General features: G+C 42.2%; 1 protein-coding gene across 8 annotated transcripts in view; it reads left to right on the plus strand.

Annotated features, from left to right (window-relative positions):
- Positions 1-7,501, plus strand: part of ADAMTS6 (ADAM metallopeptidase with thrombospondin type 1 motif 6) — a 290,570-nt gene extending 283,069 nt beyond the window's left edge. For all 8 annotated transcript variants that reach the window (XM_082623510.1, XM_082623508.1, XM_082623505.1 and 5 more), the window contains one exon: positions 4,406-7,501. In XM_082623510.1, the coding sequence (XP_082479636.1) occupies positions 4,406-4,515 (110 nt within the window). In that variant the 3' untranslated portion in view covers positions 4,516-7,501. The remainder of the gene's footprint in view (positions 1-4,405) is intronic.
- The last annotated feature ends 12,765 nt before the right edge of the window (positions 7,502-20,266 follow it).

The following is a 20,266-nucleotide window of genomic DNA, read 5'->3' on the forward strand; positions in this document are numbered from 1 at the left end:
AGGGGTAGTTGAAGAAATGTATTCAGGCTCTTCTGAATGCCCATGACCTAGAACCCCCCTTTCAAAACAAACTTACCCCTTCTCTAAGGTGGCAGAGCAAACCTCCTGGTGAGGGTGTCCCCAGAGATTGAAGTACCAGGGGTATCAGCCAAGACTAAGAAGTATTGACAGGCAGGAACCTTTCTGCATTAAGATGCCAAGAATGCTGCCAAAATAGAGTGGTTTTGGAGTCAGACAGACCTGAGTTCTAGTCCCATTTCTTAGACCAGCTAGCTGTGTGACCCATAGTGAGTTTCATACATAACCTTTTTGAGCTTCAGTTTTGCCATCTGTGTAAAGCTGACATGTTATATACTTAAAATGATTAAATATATATATATATATATATATATATATATATATATATATATATATATGTAAAACTGCCTAAGGCAATGCCTGGCACATAGGAAGCACTTGATAAATTATTTTTAATGTTATCATTACTAGATTAATCTCTCATGGAGTTAAAAGACTGGAAGAATGTAAGACCAGTCATTGGTGAGTAGGTTTTCATCACTCTGAAGACTGACTCTTCCAGTCTAGGCAGTCCCTAGACAGCAAAACCAAGAAGTAGGAATGGGACCTTCCTCAGGGCCCCTCCTTCATGGGAGCCCCCTACACTCCATCAAGGCTGTGTCCTTCTATAGCCCAAGAGTCACCATTTAATATCTCATCAAGGCCCATTATCTTCTTGGCAGTCCTCAACCCTGGATCTTCCTTCAGATCTCTCCCTACCTCATCATAATTTACCTGCTCTCTGTTAAAATCTTTTCATTAATTTGCTTATGTGTGCCCACGAAGAGGCTATATGTATTTTGACAGGGATCCCGGAGAGATAATACAGGATGGTTGTTCTCAGATGTGTTATTGGTAACAGTAACAAGAGCTGATAAACTGAGTGCTCACTCTGTGCCAGGGCCACACACGTGCTGTAGGTGTTACCTCATACAAGCCTCACAACATCCTATGGGCTTCATTTCACAGATGAGGAAACTGAGATTTAGAGAGGTGAAGTCACTTTGGCCAAGGACAAACAAATGCTGGGAGGAGGTAGTGCCAGAATTCACCCCCAGATCTGCCACCCCTCACCACTGGTGCTCTCAGGTCCTGGGACACACATAAGCAGTCCCTACCTCCCTAAGCTTGATCCTGCTCCTAGGGCCCAAATGAATTCCTGCTTTCATTCAAGTTACTTGGAATCAAGTTAGCTGAGAACAAACTTAAAAGACGTATTGGGAAGTTCAGAGGGGGACACCCTGGCAGCTGGCCTCCAGCTGGCCCCTAGACTGGACACTGCTCCTGGCTGAAGGGCTGTGCTGGGGCCTCTGCATGCAAAAGAGGCTTCTCATTTCCAGCACCTACCTAAGGAGCTGAATCCCTGAGTATTTAATAGCCTGAATGGGTGGATGGAGGGGGTGGTTGGAGGAAGAAATAATTTATGAATATTTTATTTTATTCATTATTTATTATCTACTATTTAGTCAGATTCTAAAGGCTAAATCCAAAAGAAAAATCTGTGAATTTTCTTGTATTTTGCTGATCTCAGAATTTTCCTGGTTCAGAAACTCTTCCAAAAATGGAGTAATGAATCTCGCAATAAAGTTGTACCTCAGGAAATATTCTTCTTTGTTTTGTCTTCAAACTGACTTGTGTCTATAGGACAGCATTTTCTCAGTAGTAATCTAAATACTGCATCCTTGTTGAGAAATTCAGAGCACAACTTACCCTCATCAGGTAGTAATAATAACTAAGAGTGATAATGATCATAGTAATTCAGTATATTACACTTATTGAGAGCCAATGACCATTCTATGCACTGAGCTAGGTGATATCATAGGATACACATGCTACATGCGGGAGTGGGAACACTCATCTTCCCTATTCACAGATAAGGATGCTTAACCTCTTCGGCACAGAGAAGTTAAGCAATTTGTTCAGAGTCATAACGTTAGTAAATGGTAAAGCTGGGCTTAAACCCAGCAGTCTGGCTTCTAATTTTATTTCCTTGTACTATTAAAACAAGCAGTCGTCCTCTATCCATTTATCAACTAAAGCATTTTTATATTTTAGCAAAATAGACCAAAGCCAAAGTTTATTTGGTACTTTAAGCAGTCCCACCAAGCCCTGTTAATAGAGCATGACAGTGGTAGTCTCCGCTGGAGGCTGCCCCATTAGGACGGTGATTTGAAATTAAAGGTGAGTGATATGTGTCAGCTGTCCTCATCCTTTATGCTTAGCTTTTCTCGTCATTTTAATAAATGCATTATCTGGACAATATATTCCTCTAGGTAACACTGATACAACTTTTTTTTCCCCGCAAAAATATTCTTAGTCTAAACTTTTTTTGGTTACTTTTCACTGGTCATGACAGAGAGGGGAAAAAAATAACAGGTGATTTCCAAATTAAAATATATGGGGACTTCCCTGGTGGCACAGTGGTTAACAATCTGCCTGCCAATGCAGCAGACATGGGTTTGAACCCTGATCCGGGAAGATCCCACATGCCACGGAGCAACTAAACCCAGGCACCACAACTACTGAGCTTGAGCTCTAGAGCCCGTGAGCCACAACTACTGAGCCTGTGTGCCACAACTACTGAAGCCCATGCACCTAGAGCCCGTGCTCCACAACAAGAGAAGCCACTGCAATGAGAAGCCCGCGCACCGCAATGAAAGAGTAGCCCCTGCTCGCTGCAACTAGAGAAAGCCCGTGTGCAGCAACAAAGACCCAATACAGCCAAAAAGATTTTTTAATTAATTAATTAATTAATTTTAAAATAAAATAAAATATATGGAAAAAATAAAATAAAATAAAATATATGGAGATATTTTCACCTCAAATTCAAGCTTGATTCACCAAATATCATCCAGTTTCTTTTTTTTAGTACAAAGTTTAAAGAAATTTTTAATGTCTCTCCTACCTTCTTTCAGCCAAAACTTAAATTTATTGAAAATCTTAGTGTAGAAAGTTTCTATTCAAATTTCTGTTATTCTCTTTGTAAATCAAATCTCAAGTAAGGGAGTTCGATGGTGGCAGAACTTATGCTTTCAGAGGAGTAAGGGTTACAGTTTAAAATTTTCAGTCTTTCACCAAAAGAGCCTTGAAAGTGAGATCAATAAAATTGTTTCCTTACTTTTTAATAATAAGAACTGGAAACTTTCCCATTTCTTTGCATTTAATTTTCCATGTTTACCATATGGCTCATGTACCATGTACATGATCTCTTAGAACTTTAGTGGATTTCTGAAGCCAGGAAAAATAAACAAGGAAGCAACAACAACACTGTTACACTGAACATTTCCCAGTGTTCTGCCTGATTCTAATTACCTTAAACAGTTTACCCAGGGTGCTTCAGTATAACCACCTGGAAAAATGAGGGTGGAACTTTGATTCTGGGAGGCAAACATAATTACTAGATTTACAAAGTATTTTAAAACCCCCAGATAAAATTGAAGAGAGGACTGGAGAGGAATATCACTATTAGCAGTAGTGAGGTAGTATGGGGTGGTGGGGGTTTCTGAGAATCAAAGGTCAGTGTCTCTTTTTCTGCACTGGCCCCTCAGCCTCATCTTGTGCAACCAGCCTCAACGGGAGGTGGAGAAAGAATCATTTATTCACCTTCTGGCTGCAAGAACTGCAGACTTCAACTGTGGCAATTCTAGCACTGAGGAGAAAACACACATAGGAAAAAAGAAGGCCATGTCTCACTTCCAAATTAAAAAAAGACATTTCTACATGTTTCCATAACCCACAGACTGCTGCCATTTGAGGCCAACCCCTCAAAGTTTTCCTCTTTGTCTAGTGTAGTTGCTGAATCTAGGCCACTGTCAGCAATCCTTTTCATTCACCGAGGCCCATCCCCACACCCCACAGATGCAGAGATTCTCCTGGGACATGTGTACTTTGGTATCAAACAATGCAACTCATGTTTGATTTTGGATAACCTTGCACTGCTGAATAAAATAACCCTTGAGAAAGAAGCAATAAAAGCGCTGTAAGAAAAATGACTCATGTTTCCAAGCTGTCTAAAGTGATCACTTATCCCAACAAATGGTAATTCTTTCAAGACACAGTGGGCATACACCATACTTATAAAAGTCTGGGAGAAAAGCCTTGCAATCATTTTTTTTTAATTTGTGTTAAAATGTATCAAAAGACTATTTCTGGTAGGGTGTACCAGACAGGGTATGCTTGAAAACAAAAACAAAAACCACATGGATGTGAAAGCCAAGGTGCACTGGCCCAAGGAGGCGGGATGGGGCAGGGGTGGGGGGGGTGGTCCTTGCTGAACATCCAGGCTCATTGTTTATGTACTTGTTTATGTGCCCCTAATTGTTTTCCCTTTTCTGCCCTCACTCATTAGAGTGCAAAGATGTGAACAAAGTGGCTTATTGCCCACTGGTGCTGAAGTTCAAGTTCTGCAGTAGAGCATACTTCAGACAGATGTGTTGTAAGACCTGCCAAGGACACTGACCCATGGAAAGCCAGAGAGAGCGCCTTGTCATTTCATCGTGGAAATGCATCCATCACAGAGAGCCACCCAGAGGAAGAGGATTGATGTCCTTGCAAATGCATTACCCTGTGGAAAACGTAACCACTGGTCAGCCCTAGCTGACAGGATTTCAATATTATTTTAACTTCTGTGAAGTGGGATTTTTTGATCCAAAGTGCTGGACACGGTATTAGGAGGGAATGCCAGATTGGAGAGATCCAAACAACACAGGGAGACTTGTTTACTGTGGAACGTTTGTGTTCTTTCGAGTAAATCCAATAGCCTGTTTACCTCCTTGGACCATTAAGATAATTTTTATTATGGACTTAGCAATGACACTGAATCCATTTGTATTTAAAACTGTTTAAAATGTAGCTGTTTTGACTTGGTCAACTATGGAAGTAAAGAAGATTCAGAAATCTTAAGTCATAGCTTAAAAATATTTACTATACTTTATCACTACAACAGCACCATGATTTAAATTCTAAAACGGGCTTTGAACTGTAATTTAAGGAGCAATTATAAATCAAAAGTAATGAAAGTTTGTATTATTTTTCTTCATTCCACTTAATTTCCTTAGGAATAATCCCCCTGTTCTGAACACTGCTGTGAGCCATATATAAACTATATTAAAGTGAACAACAATGAAGAACTTAGTTTAAAGCAGCGCATCAGTTACTGCAGCTGTGCAAGTCTATAAATTCACTGCTAAAAGACTGTGGCTAACTTGCCATTGTGCAAGTGAAGCTGAGATTTCCATTAAAACTTTAAGAGAAAAACATTTCAATTTCATGCAGAAGCCAGACCTGGGGTATGGTAGAGACTGAAGTGCCAGGCCTTTTGCTGCCGTCACACAGGATGCCTCAGTTCTTATCTGAGTCACCCCAACTCACTTGTGTTTACATCCTCTCCAGCCACAGAACGGCTTCTGCCCTATTGGATTGTTGCATATGCATGTTGAGCTTGCTGAGATGATACCATGCAAAAGACAGACTGGCTCAATGACAACCAGGCAGACCCTTTTGCTGACAATTATGATGGGTTCCAGATGTCCCTTCTTTGATATGGCAGAAGGGCATTTATTTATATGAGAACAAGTGTGTGTGTGTGCGAGCGCTTTTGAGTGTGTGGGTAGATGAGTGTGCTTGCACATAGATGTGCTATTTCTGTGAGTTTTAAAGTAGGCAAGGGATAATAACCAAAGAAGAAAAACTCATGAAGACTAGAGATCATAAAGCATCATTTTAATAGTCACTCAACCAAGTATTTTGTATTTTTTATGGATACTTTGAATGGCAATTAAATGTGAAACCCAACTTCTTGGGCAAGTCAAATTCTAGAAGCAAGTCCACCTAAATCAAACTGACTAAGCTCACATTTTCCCAGTCCACATCACACTCATCAAGAGATTTGACAGTGAGATTTTTAAAAAGAGAAAAAGAAAAAGAGGGTACTTGCTTATATGAATATTTTGTACTTGAACACTTGCAGCAGGATCTTGATGAATGTGTCTTGTGTCCTACACATGAGTGCACCTTGCGACACCAACACCTCAAACTCAAACCAAACGGCTACTTTGTAAAGCTACTACTTGCAGTTAAAGAGTATGTTTGACTTAAATCCATCACTGTGCTCTGAAACAACATGTCAGGTGCATCACATACACCATAACCTAAAGTGGTCGATTAGGTTTTTTCAGAAAGGGAGACTCACAGACTTCAAAACCAAACGTCAGGTTTGCTGTGGACAGTCAGCATGGGACGTTCATTGCTCTGTGTGCTCAGTCGCCCTCATCTGAGTCTCCTCGCCTACTTTCTCTCTCAGCACCACAGCTCACGTCCCTGAGTTTCCAGAGAGAGCGATTGACAGTAGACAAGAGTGGCCAGGACCCCAATCTCTGCTGCCTTGGAAGACAGCCCAAGTGCCACCTCAGCCATCCGTGAAGGGCAGGCAGCCACAAGCAGCACGACCCCAGCACTGACTTCCTTTGGCCCCTTGCAAAGAGCACTTAACTTGGTGCTAATGTGCCCTGGTGAAATAAAATAAGCGAACAAAAAGATGGTTGGTTTCTCTGGCATTTTAGGCATAGGTTTGCTATTGGGATATGCTTTTCTCCAACGTAAATATCAGCTTATGTTTTTATTTCAAACAGATTCCTTACATTACTGACTAAAGGCTACTTTTCCCCTCACCCGGGAACTAACATGGTGAGGGCCATACCCCTGAGCCCCGTGCAGCACCCCAACTGGTGCTAGAAGAGGAGGGCAGACGTGTCCCTCTGGGGTGTGCAACAGCACCAAGGCCAGGGGGCAGAGAACTCCCGGGGACAGCATCAGATTACCTTTCTAGAAGGAACCAAGCACAGGATGTGTAACAGGACTAAACTTTCAATTGGCCTTGAATTTAAACGTGAGTGAGGAAAAGTCATATTCCACAGCACTTCACAGTACTGCTGCTACTCTGTCGTCAACCACGTGGCTACATGATGCTCTATTCCTAAGTGATAACAATAGGATTGTCAGCAGATGCTGAGCCACCATGGCTGGCCCTCCAAAATATATATAGGCTACTTAGGGAACCCCAAGGAAACTGGTACCCCGTGGCTGAGAGCAGTATCCGCCACTGGCATAAGACCCACCAAAAAAGGCAAGGTAAGCGTACCCAACTGACTCCTTAAAGAGTCCATTTCATTAAGAATTTTATTATTTGAGTGAATGTCACATAGGTATCCTTAATAATACAGAATGAAATTACCTTTGTATTATTGCGATTAGTTGTTGCTTATATTTTATACTCAGTATTAATGTGGTACACTGTTACTTTTTTTTTTTGCTTTTGTAAATTATATTCTAATTTATTGCCATGTTTCCTAACACGTGTCCTACATTCAATCTCCTGCTTGTAATGAAAATGAAAAAGTCATTGTAACACTTGATGGAGTGAAATTCCACACCAGGCACAGATTTTTTTTTTAACATAGATAATTTAGTAAAAATAAAATTCAGCTTGTAAGAATGATTCAGATGGAAGTTGTCTATTCCCTGAAAAGCTGGTGTTAAACTCACAATAGGAGGACTCTTTATCCCTTGCAATACCACACTTCATTATCCAAATTTTCCAGGTGGTGTACAGGATTGTGATAACTTGCATTCTTTGCTTTGGCCACGCCGAGTGGCACACGCAATCTTAGTTCCCCGACCAGGGATCGGACCCGAGCCCCTTGTAGTGGAAGCGCAGAGTCTCAACCACTGGACGGCCAGGGAAGTCCCACTTGTTGCATTCTTATTACCCTCCTCAGAGATTGCATCTACTTGTATTTCAGTAACATCTAAATGCAAGGCCTCGGTTATTTCTGGTGGGGCTATCTATATCCCCAGATGCCACCAGCCAGCTATTCTAAGGCCAGAAAGGAAGTCCAGATTGGCCACTGCCACATACCTTCAGTCACAGGGCCCACAATTCTTTTGCCCCCTGCTTCTTTTGCCTTCCATGTAAATTCTTTACCATAGGGACGCAAGATATTTCACTGTGGAAAGGGTGCTGAACAAAGAGTTCATGCTTGAAGGGTTTTTCTACTCAGACTCAACTGGGAACAAAGAACATGATGAGCATACTTTTCTGCCTCCAGGCTTTTCCTCTTAGGCTGAGCCGCTTTGCTGAACTGGGGGTTACTATCATATGCAAAGGCAACTCAGCAGTTAATCTGAAGGTGTCCCTCCTGCATGCTTAGCTATTTGAGTACTTTCATAATGACAACTTCATCAATTACATAAGAAGATGTACAATGTCCAAACATGGTTGTGTTTTAATCCACTTACCCCCATATCCCTCCCCAAAGATTCAGTTGTATACATTAGAAGAAATCAAGTGAGGTGATTAGAAAGTCCTGGGGGGTACTTCCCCAAGGTCATCTTAGGAACCAAAAGTGGTGAAGTATTATGAATTCTTAGTTAACAGGAAGACCCTGGCACCGACTATTTTAACCTCCCACTGCATTTGCAAAGGGTAGTTCTGCCTAGGGGTCAGGGAGGGGGGGAATACCGAGAAATAAGGCTTACCTGAGCTTAGATTCCTCAGATTCAAGTCTATCTTTTCATCTACAGTTGTTTTCAAGCTTTTGGTTTAATGTTTCTCTCCCTGTGGGATATCTACAGGGCACTATCCTGCTTAGGGCTCTGACACCAGGGACAGTCTGCCTTCCATTAAAAGATTTTGCCACCTCTTGAGGCCAGGTGACATTTTTTCAAGTAAATTAGGAAGAAAGTTGGCTATTGATCTTGGTTACAAAAATACGTGAATTTGTGTGGCAAGGGTAAGATTCATTACTTTTAAAAGAAGAGAGGAGAAATGTAATTCAGGCAGGAAAAAAAAAAGTCATAGGCCAGGAGGACTGGAAAATTCTAAATAAGTGGTCACAGAAAAAAGATCACTGTCTGAATAAAAAAAGGGACAGATTAACTATTTTTGCAATTCTGTCTCATGCATATCATCAGAATGTGTGGAATAAACTAACATGTTTTTAAAAAGAGCAGCTCTTCACAATGGTTTTGTGCCTTAAACTTCAAAACCTCAGACTGGAACTTAAAAGGAAAGTGGTCTGTTCTCCCGTCTCTTTCTCAAAGGGTTATTTCTAGCATTGTTTGTCCCTCATTTCATCCACAGATGATATCTGAGGCCAGAAATGGAATAGTGGTTTGAGGGCTGGAGGAAACCAAGTTTATGCCCATATTGTCTCTTGGTCAATGGCTTTCCTTAGCCCACTGAAAGCCTTGAGCTTCTTGGATCTTGGTTTGGATACCTTCCCTTCCAGAGAGGTTTCACATAAGAAGAGGCAAGTTATCACACCAGCTCCAGGCCCCCTAGCTGTCAGAGTGCTTCTTCAGGTCAATGGCTCAAGAGTTGGTGGCATCCACCAGCCCAAGGAGGATATAATTCTTGGAGGGCCTGGTCTGTGCCCCCAGCAAAGGCAGTTGTGGATAGCAGGCTACCATATGGGCCCACAGAACAGTAATTATGAGATGAGGCCCCTGAAATCCCAGGCAAAGGTGGCCAGAGGAAGTGCCAGTCTAGGGCCAGTCCAGGCCAGGTGTGGCCTCTGTGTCTGGAGAGCGGCATCAGCTGCGGTCATTCATTCATAGCAGTATTTGCTGAGGCCCTACTGTGCCCAGGTTCTGTGCTAGGCACCTAGCATATGCTCTCTCATGGAATATTCTCTCAACAAAGCTATTGAGGACAATACTGTCAATCCCCATTTACAGATGCCAATACTGAGGCTCAGAGAGGTTAAGTTGCTAATAGTTGCAGATCAGTGAGGAAGAGTCACCTCTTTGACACACAGAAGAGAGCTGCCTGGTCTGCCTCTAGGACAAGGAAGCTGGGAGGATGCTCCTCTACCAGAGAGAAAGTGACTCACCAGGCCAGAGGAAATGGGGTCCTCCTTCCTGGGAAGCACTGGGCCTGAGGCCTTAGGAGGGGCCTCAGGGGACAGGGAAGGGTGAACTTTGGGCTCCTGTCTGGTAGGTGGTGGTTGGTGTTCACTATGAAAATTCCTATGTCTGGTGACAAAATTACAGTTGGAGACCAAAAGTGGTTTCTTTTTTTTTTTTTAAACAATATATATTTTTTAAATGTATTTATTTTATTTATTTATTTTTGGCTGCGTTGGGTCCTTGCCGCTGCACATGGGCCCTCTCCAGCTGTGGCGAGCTGGGGATACTCTCTTCCTTGCGGAGCACGGGCTCCAGGCGTGCGGGCCCCAGCAGCCGCGGCAGGCGGGCTCAGTAGCTGTGGCACGCGGGCCCCAGCAGCCGCGGCAGGCGGGCTCAGTAGCTGTGGCACACGGGCCCAGCCGCTTTGCAGCCTGCGGGATCCTCCCAGACCTGGGCCCGAACCCGCGTCCCCCACATTGGCAGGCGGACTCTCAACCACTGCACCACCAGGGAAACCCCCAAAAGTGGTTTCTGAGCATGTGGTTAGAGTTTGTGGGAAGAGGAGGAGAAGGAAGGTCAAAGACATTGGAGGATGAACGGTGTCTGCAATGGCAGCAGCCAAACAACATGAAGGCTCTCACCTCCCCTGAAATGTCCTGTTTTGAATCACAGAGCCTGTCCCTGCCTGACAGCCCCCCACACCACACAGATGGCCTTGCTGACCTGCCTCCATGCAACCGGAGCAGAATGATTCGTGTATTGGCTTTGGGGTAAGTTTTGAAGAAGAAAGGTGGGTTTCTCTCTGTTTCAGTCAGAGCAGGACCATCGGGGCTTGAAAACTCAGGCCATGGCATAGCTGCCAGCAAGCACATTCTTTGACCTTCTGTGGTGGGTCCACAGAGTGGAACCAGGTGTTCTTTCAGCCCATGCCAGAATGTATTGGCCGCCCAACTGGCCACCTGCCTCCACCCCACCGACAGGGCTTTGGCTGGCCCTCTATCAAACAGCTGTGCTGAGAGCCGCAGATGGCCGCCCACGCTTGTGCCCAGGCCAGCAGCTGCATTGGCCTGACAGCCTGGCAAGGTGGACCTCGTGTGCCTCTGCCCTCCGTCCTAAGTCCTCCCCAAGCCAGGTCACTCAAGGGGCTGGGGAGAAGGAAAATCAAAGCTCACATACACTAAGGAATTGCTTTTGTGGTCCAAAGGCAAGCAAAAAGCACACTGTTCTCTTCCCCTTCCTTCAATATCATCAATTTTGGTATTTTATTTTTAATCATTCAAGTTAATCTGATATAAGTGAATCAACATTTAGTTCCTGTTTGTCAAGTGTATTATTGTTAGAATAAAAAAATCTCCTGATTTTTTTTCTATGTATCTATACAAAGGCAAAGGAGGATGACATCCCAAGTTCAAAAAGACACTATGTACTTATTATCTAGATAATAATAAGCATTGCATGATATTTTGAAAAAACACCCACAGAAGTGGCTAAAATGTGAGTTTGATTTAAAATGGGTAGGAAAAAAAAAGTTATCACAGCTGAACTAATTACAATAAAGAATAATTATTCAGAGTTTTAAACTTTAGAACAGAAAAAAGTAAAATTGAGAAATTAAATATATTTTATTTTGAGGTTTAAAAAAGGAAGTATATGTTGAAATTATGAAACAAGGTAATAACCTGTAGCCACATTTATCTTTGAAGATTTTCTGATTGTAGGCTGGGCCAGGAAGACATTATTATCTGCTGTGCTCAGGAGCCAAGTCCCCACCAATGTGGGAAGCTCCTACTGGAGGGAAGGAGGAGGGAACCCACTGTTTTGTTTCTTCCCACATTTAATCTCAGTTGCAGAAACTGCATGTACCAGCTATCTCCTAAGTCTGGCTTTTAAAATCGCTACATTAGAACTTAACTCTCCAAATGAGTGCTGCTCCCTTCCATGTAATCACCGGAGATCACTCTGTGCTCATTCTAAGAGCAAAATCACCACTCAAAACTGTCTTAAAATTGCTTGTTTAGACTATCTTCCAGGGAAAGATAGATTTGATTTTCACAAAAGTCCAAAACCAAATCTGGTGAGTAATTTGCATATAATCATTTTGGCTACAAAATCTTCCGTGTCTTATAAATTGACCCCAGGTGATACCACAAAAGCAATTCCAAATATGCTTTGAGTAAGTGACTCTTTTGAAGGATTTCACTCATTTCGGTACAAAAGTGCTGGTGTTTTGTCTAAAAATTATTGGCACTGCTGTATAATCCAATTTAAGACTGATAGAATACAAGCTTTCATTAAATGTTATACTATTTCCAATTCTAAAATTAGCTGGAACCTGGACGGTCTAAACTGGCGTGTTATCTGTTAGGGAGAAGAAAGGTCTCTGACCTCTCAGAATTGAGTCAACCCTTAAATACAGGAGGCAAAACCACTGTCTCAGACTCTGGAGGTTAGCAAACAGCTGTCCTTCCAAGATTCTCCTTCCAGAGGGCTAATTAACCAAGGTCCGCCAGCAGCACGAGGGACGCTGCCGCCAACTGTGCAAGACCTCGTGCTCTGCTTCCTCACCACTGGGCTGTGCCTTGATTTACACAACTGTAAGTGTGTCCCATTCCTGTCGCTTGAGTCCTTTCCCATTTGCTTAAATGATAATTCCGAGAAGAGCCTGTCCCCTGATCCTGAAGTGGCCGGGTGTGGGGCTGACAAGCCAGCACTGAGTGTCTTCTCCCTTAGTCTGCCTTTTTCCTAGAGTTTTCAAGGAAGTTGTTACTGATGTGTAAGTAGATACTCAAATCTATGGGGCCCACTACTGCTGTGAGGAACTCCGCGAGTGGCCTTCTGAAGAGGAGAGTTACTCCCTTATTCATTCAACTTTGAAGGGTGAATTTTCACCATGGGTTTTTATACAACAGATACCCGTGTAAATATCAAGACCCAAACCAAACTTTTGTTCCCAACATTTTTGCTGAAACATGCCTTAAAATCCACAATTTTTATACTTTTTTTTCCCCCTGAAAGAACCAAATCATCTTAAATTCACACCCTTTCTTTCTAAACAGCTTCAAAAGGCTTCTTGGGTGGCCAGGAACCCTTGTTCCTCAAAATTAGCAATGACAGCTATGGTCAGGGACACTGTTGGAGTCCATTGTCACTCCAAATCAAGAAGAAAACTTCACTTTAAACATGTTTACAACTCCCCCCCGCCAGTAGTCTAACCAGAGGTATCTTTTTCATCAACTTCATAATAATTCAATTGCTGATAATTGCCTAGGAGAAAAGCTCTGATAAGACAGATGGGGTCCCTTCAGGAAGTCCTAATGAAGAAAATGATGAGTGACTGTGTCCTTATATAATGCAATATCCTTTATAAGAGTAAGGGGTGCTGAGAAATTAATAGTGTTTCCTGCACTGCTGAAGATATTTAATTCAATTTCTTTTTTGCTTTAGTCAAGAAACTATCAACTTTGCTTATTTTGTTTTTATTTATTTTGGAAATTTTCAAGCATATGCAAAGAGCAGAGAGACTTGTTTAACTACTCCAGCCTTCCTCACCCAGGTTACAGCAGTTATCAACATGTGACCGGCCTTCTTTCCATCTATACTCCTCTACTGTGGATTATTTAAGCAAAATTATTTCAGCATTAAATATTTTAGAATGTGTCCCTAAAGGATAAAGACTCTTAAAAAAGACTACACTACTATTTTAAAAATTTATATTTTCATTGTAAAATTGCATTTGCTCTTTTTAAAACTACTGTCCCCAAACTTGAAGAAAGTAATAAAAATTGTATATACCACTTAATGAGCACCTATTGTATACTCTATTCCAGGCAGTATAGTAGCTGCGTTCTGTCCATTATCTTAACGTCATTATTACTGATTTTTATCGAAGAGAAAACCGAGGCTGAGAGAGGTTAAGAGACTCATCTGCTGGCAAGTCAAGCCCAGCAGGACTGTGGAAAACCAGGATTTATGAGAAAACAACTCTGCCGCCACCAGTGCCTATCCTGTTTCTCTGTTGCAAATCACGTTTAGGAAGAGGAACATCCAGCATCCCTCTCTGCTTGTTGGTTCCAGAAGAGTGGTCCAAAAACAAGTAACTCCTGGAGAAAACTATCCTCCTTCTCTGGCCCTTCTGGACCGTGGCTGCTTCCAGCCTTAGTTGCACAAGACAGTGTTGCCTTCCTGTAACTGCCTTGTTGCTGCAAATGAGTTCAGCCATATTTTTCTTTACAATCAGCGAGTCAAAATCTACACTAGTTAACGAAACTTCTCTCCAACTCCAACTCCACTGCAAAATTTCTAACTGTACCCATACGTAATTAATAATTAATTGTAACAAACTCAACTGTGGAATAAAATGTGTAATTAAAAGTTATCTGTAGGGAAGTGTCATGATTTCTGCAAATATATAGCTTTCAAAGAATTGATTTTTTTAATGGGGGGAGGGACAGAGAGAGAACAATAAAACAAATATGGCAAATGTTAATAATTGGTAAATATAGGTGATGGGTAAATAGGAAGAAGAGAATTCATCTCTGTAGAATGTGTGTGCATGTGTATATGTGTACGTGTATGTTCACATGCATGTGTGTGTGCGTGTGTGTACGTGTATGTGTGTGTTCACATGTGTGTGTGTGTGTGTGTGTGTGTGGAGAGAGAGAGTGAGAGGTAATGAGCAATGGTTTATTGATATCTTGGTCAAAAAAGAAAGCTTAGTGAACTAGCCTTTCCTATCCTGTTTCATCTTTCTAAGCAGAAAACCAAGTGAAGGGCAGGACTTGGAGTCACAAGTCTTTCATATAAGGAGTAGCCAGAGAGGAAAGCAACTGGGCTAAAACCCAATTCCTAGTCCTGGTCCAAAAATGAGTTTTTCTCAAGTTGGAGCAGTGGTTCCCAGACTTTCAGATTTCATGGACCAGTAAAATTTCAAACTACTTTGAAGACGGATGTAGAGTGGCTAACATTTTGCTTTGCCAAGCAAAGACATTTTTAAAAATCTATCATTTACTATTGCCATAAAAGTACCTTTCTAAGAGAAAGTACATTTTAACCCCAAAGACATGAATATATTTCTCTTTAGCGGAAGTTACTACCTTGTTCTTATTTTCCCATTTAACATCTTTTTCAAATAAGAAGGCTTTTAGCTGCAAGTATACAAAACTAAACAACAAGTGACTTAAACACTAAAGGCAGGGAAGTTCCAGTTCCAGATGGAAGTCCACTGTTCCACAGGGTCCTAAAGGACCCAGGCCTCCCCCCACCTCTCCCCTCTGCCTGTCTCCATGTGCCCATAGCTTCCCTTATCCACAAGATGGCCGTGGCAGTTCCAGGGGCGCGTGCAGAAGAGACAGCTGCTAGCAGAGAGCAGAGGCTATTTCTGCTGGCGTGTCACCATCATGGAGAAAGAGTCTCCCAGAAGCTGCAGCACATGGACCCTCAGGACACAGCAGCCAGGACTGAGCCACACTCCATGCTCCAGCACCAGGGAGGCTGATGCAGTATCTTTGCATCTCTACTGAAGCTGCCTCTGCTACAAGGGTCAGGGATTGGCTGTTTGTAGGGACCAAGGGACAATATCAGGTCTCTGAAAGCCTCATCTGGGACTGAAGCCTGATATTTGGGAGCTCTTCACTTAGAGCTTCCCATGCTGAGGCCTGCAGTGCCTGCTGAGCATATATCCACAGTCTAAGAAATGTTTTATTTAGTTTCATCCAAGTTGAGAGCAGAGATTTATGTAATAACTCTCAAAATCTTCCCGCATTGCAAGGGAGCCTGAAGAAACCTGGCCAAATGATATCATAGCTCTGCTGAGAAAAGCTTGAATAATCTCCCATCATTTCACCCCCAATTGCATGTGAACAATTACTCATCTTTATTAACTGCCTTATTGAATTATTCATGAAAGCCAAGGTATTCAGACCCACAGAACTGGCCTTCCTTTGCTACATAAAGGAAATTGTAACAGCTCCTAGTGAGAGTCATTAGCGTAATTAAAGTGAACTTTTTACTCTCTTGACAAGCTGTGGAAAATGTGATAACCCACAGATAATTTTAAAACAATGTTTTAGCCTGGAGCTGCAGTCTCTTTTGAGACATGTGCCATCACTGAAATTGTATAAAAGATAAATTACAATTTTGAGCAAAAACTAAAGAAACGGATTTCCAGGATAAAATGACAGAATAAAACAATAATATAGAATCTGTCTTCCCCCAAACCAATAAAATAAACAAGAGGATTTTTAAAAGGACTAAAAAAAAAAAAAAACCCAACAACAAGCAAACAAGAGAGGCAGAATAATTTTCTGCTGTCAGTACCGAAAAATGGTAGCTGAAGGGAAGTCTTGCGTAGTCCACAGTTGACGTGGCATCTAACTTTGCACCCACCCATCGTCACTGGTACTCAGAAAAGAAGATGAGTACCAGTCACCTTTACTAATCCTTTTAGGATTAGTAAAATCCTAAAAATTCTTACTAATACTATCAAACATGGGAAGAAGCAGACTGAGGGACTGAATAGGTGGCTCGGGCAAAAACAGAGAAAAGTCATCAGCAGCAGAAGTCTCTGCTTACCACAACTTCAGAGATAAGAAAGGCCACAACCTACGAAAAACAATATGGGCATTCCTCAAAAAATTAAACATAGAATTACCATATTTTCCAGCAGTTTCACGTCTGGGTATGTACCCGAAAGAATTGAAAGCAGAGACTTGATATTTGTACACCCATGTTTATGGGTGGCATTATTCACAACAGTCAAAAGGTGGAAACGACCTAAGTGTCCATCGACAGATAAACAAAATGTGATACATACATACAATGGAATACTATCAGCCTTAAAAAGGAAGGAAATTGTGACACCTGCCACAATATGGATGAGACTTGAGGATGTTATGGTAAGTGAAACAAGCCAGTCACAAAAAGACAAATACTGTATGAGAAACCTAGAGGAGTCAACTTCATAGAGACAGAAAGTAGAATGGTAGTTGCCAGGGGCTGTGGGGAGAGGAGTGAGGAGTTAGTATTTCATTGGAGTTTTAGTTGAAGAAACTGAAAAAGTTCTGGAGATGGATGATGGTGATGGTAGCACAACGATGTGAATGTGCTTATGCTACTGAACTGTGCATTAAAATGGTTGTTGTAAATTTTATGTTTTGTATATTGTACCACAATTTTAAAAAGAAAGTCTATAAGGACTTGCTATCTCCTAAAGTACTGTGCAGATCTTGGGAAAAGATCCCAAAGCCCACAGGATAGGGATATACTAGCTACATAAGTGTGTCATGATACAGGGCTGTGGTGGAATGTATTGTCCTTCCCAGCTGCTCCTTTACTTCCCCATCCTTGCCCTTTGCCCTGTGACTTAAGGTGGCCCCTGATATGGAACAGAGTCTATTCCCTGCCCGTTGCCTTTGGGCTTGGCCATACGACTTTCTGTGTTTAGCCAGTGGAATGTGAGCAAATGTGATATACTCTGTATCTTGGCCATTGGTGGTTGACTCCTTCTTTGTTCTTCCTGCCGTGAGATTGGCTTGTCCCAAATAGGCACTGCTTGGATGGTTTCCACTTTGGATGTTCACTTGAGTGCATTGGAAGCACACATCCACACTAAGAAGAAGAAGAAAATGTTGACGTGTTAGCTCAAGGGATCCTCTTTCCCTACCTGCTCTTCTCTCTGTAACCTTCCCCCTCGTTTCCCCCAGTAGGGGGGATGCTTCCTGAAAACATTGCCCTAGATGGAATTTTCTTTTCTGCCACATGCCTAGCTGCCCAATCTTGTGAGCCAGTTTCTAGCTGAGGGTGACTATTCTTTTTTTTTTTTTTTTTTTTTTTTTTTTAAATACTCAGCAAATATTTATTGAATGGATTCATTGTCCTCCCTTGAAGAACTGGCTTAAAAAGCAAGATTCTACAAATATCTGAGCCTATTTATTCCCTCAACAGCTTTCTAGTTGACCTCAGCATCAATCCATTCATCTCAGTGATAAAAATTGTGGAGAATCAGATTGGACCACACAGACCTGGAACTTCCAACAAATTCTACTCTTGGTCAAAACATTTTCTAATAGGCTAACATTGTCTTCTGTTCTCCGGTTAACAGAGGGACATCATGGACATATCCATAAGTTAGAAAACACAGTGAGCACATCCATCTTCAGTGTTAAAAACAAAGTGATGTGTAGACTACTGTAGCGTTGCAAGCTGGTGAATTATGGACAGACCTACAATGGGTTTATTCCTGACTCTAGTTAGAAATTAACTCTCTCCTTAACATATTAGTGTGCCTGGGCATATTTGATGCTATTTATTTAACATTCTCTAAGATAACTAAGTAGGATACAGCAGTGATGAGTCTGCATTCTAGAAATACACCTAAAGTAAGGCAGAGTTTCACTAAATTGTAATTGACTAAATGTGTAGTTTCTAGGGTGTTATTTCGTGAACTAGAGTTTTGAATTATCGTTTTCTCTAGGTGTATGCCTAGTAGTGGGATTGCTGGGTTATATGGTAATTCTATTTTTAGTTTTTTAAGGAACCTCCATACTGTTCTCCATAGTGGCTGTATCAGTTTACATTCCTACAAACAGTGCAAGAGGGCTCCCTTTTCTCCACACCGTCTCCAGCATTTGTTGTTTGTAGATTTTCTGATGCTGCCCTTTCTAACTGGTGTGAGGTGATACCTCATTGTAGTTTTGATTTGCATTTCCCTAATAATTAGTGATGTTGAGCAGCTTTTCATGTGCCTCTTGGCCATCTGTATGTCTTCTTTGGAGAAATGTCTATTTACGTCTTCTGCCCATTTTTTTTTTTTATAACAAATTTAATCAGTTATACATATACATATGTTTCCATAACCCCTCCCTTTTGCGTCTCCCTCCTAGAGGGTGACTATTCTGAGATTCCATTGTGAAATCTGTCTTCCTCCAAATTTATCTAGAGAAATGAAAACAGCCCATCCTTATGAGCTCATGGGAAAATCCTGACGCTCTTGCCAGAGCATCAGAAGGGAAAGGCTATTGCTTCAGACAGACAGGGGTGTCCAAACCTGGAGTGGAGGGAACGTTTTTCACTGCAGCCCCATCCCTCATTGTTCTTCCTCAGCTCATATAAATATACCCTCCGTTGTTCTTGGTTTTCTTCTTTATTCCAATACTCAGAATTTTTCTACTCCTACTTGAGATGCGTAAGTTGCTAAATCCAGGGCAGATCCTTTCTTTCCCAATCTAATACTGCAGGAATTCTTGCCTGTTCCCTCAGTGTCTGCCCCAAATAAGTAAAGTTATGAGTGGCTGCTGCCCACAAAGTGCAGGCTGCTGTCCCCTGGGCTGTGGAGCAGACAGAGGGAATGAGAGAGGGGTTTTGCTAAGAAGGCCTGTGGCAGAAGCCTGGATACACACACTTGCCAGACAGAAAATAGCCCAAGATGATGATCTCAACTTATTCTTGATTGCTGCTAATTTCTAGTTGCTGTACTGAACACAGAGTTAGAAACTGTCTGTGCTCGGAGGGTTTGCAATCTAAGCTGCCAGTGTTGTGCCCTGTGCACGAGGCTGGTCAATAACTATCATTTGATGAGCCAGAGGTCTTTTGGTGGGGAGACAAACCTGCTCCCTGAAGAGTTCAAGTACTCAGTCCAAGAGGAGAGAAATGGGATTCCACCAGAAGTCAAAGTCTGGCCTGGATGAGAAGTAGTAACAAAATGATAAATAATCATGCCTGTTTATGAGCAGGGAGCTTTTATGCCACAGGACTCAGGTACTTCTGAACATAGCTCCTGCCCCTGCCCAGTGGCCTCAGAAGCTTCGAGGGACAGAATCATCCCCATTTTTGAGAAGGAGAAGTTGAGTTATGGAGACATGATTCAGCTTTTCCACGGTTGTATCATACAAATAGCCCCAGAGTTAGTTTCCTGCCTACCAGCCAAGGGAGGCATTTTTCAGACCTCTCGCCTCCTTCTCAGGAGTTCTTGTGATACAATGTCACCTGTCAAACATCCAAAAAGTTCTACAGCCCAACACAGTTTGGCTTCAAATTCAAGTTGGTGACATGAAATGGAGATCTTTCCCCAAAAGGGCAGGAGTGAGTGTGGCCCAGGGCGGTGTCCTCTGCTGGAGGGAAGCAGATGGACACCAGACACCTCTGCTTCCCTGATGTGTGGCCCCCCACAGGTGACAAACAGGACAGACTCGCCTGCCAGTGCTCGGATTGTCATCTGAGACACTGGATAACAGTTGGCAAAGAGCAGACTCCACACCTGGCTGACCCAGCTCAGACCTCTCAGAATGAGCAGGTGGCTGCAAAACCC

The sequence above is a fragment of the Mesoplodon mirus genome (assembly GCF_964341445.2).
Source record: "Mesoplodon mirus genome assembly, chromosome: 5".
Taxonomy (NCBI): Eukaryota; Metazoa; Chordata; class Mammalia; order Artiodactyla; family Ziphiidae; genus Mesoplodon; species Mesoplodon mirus.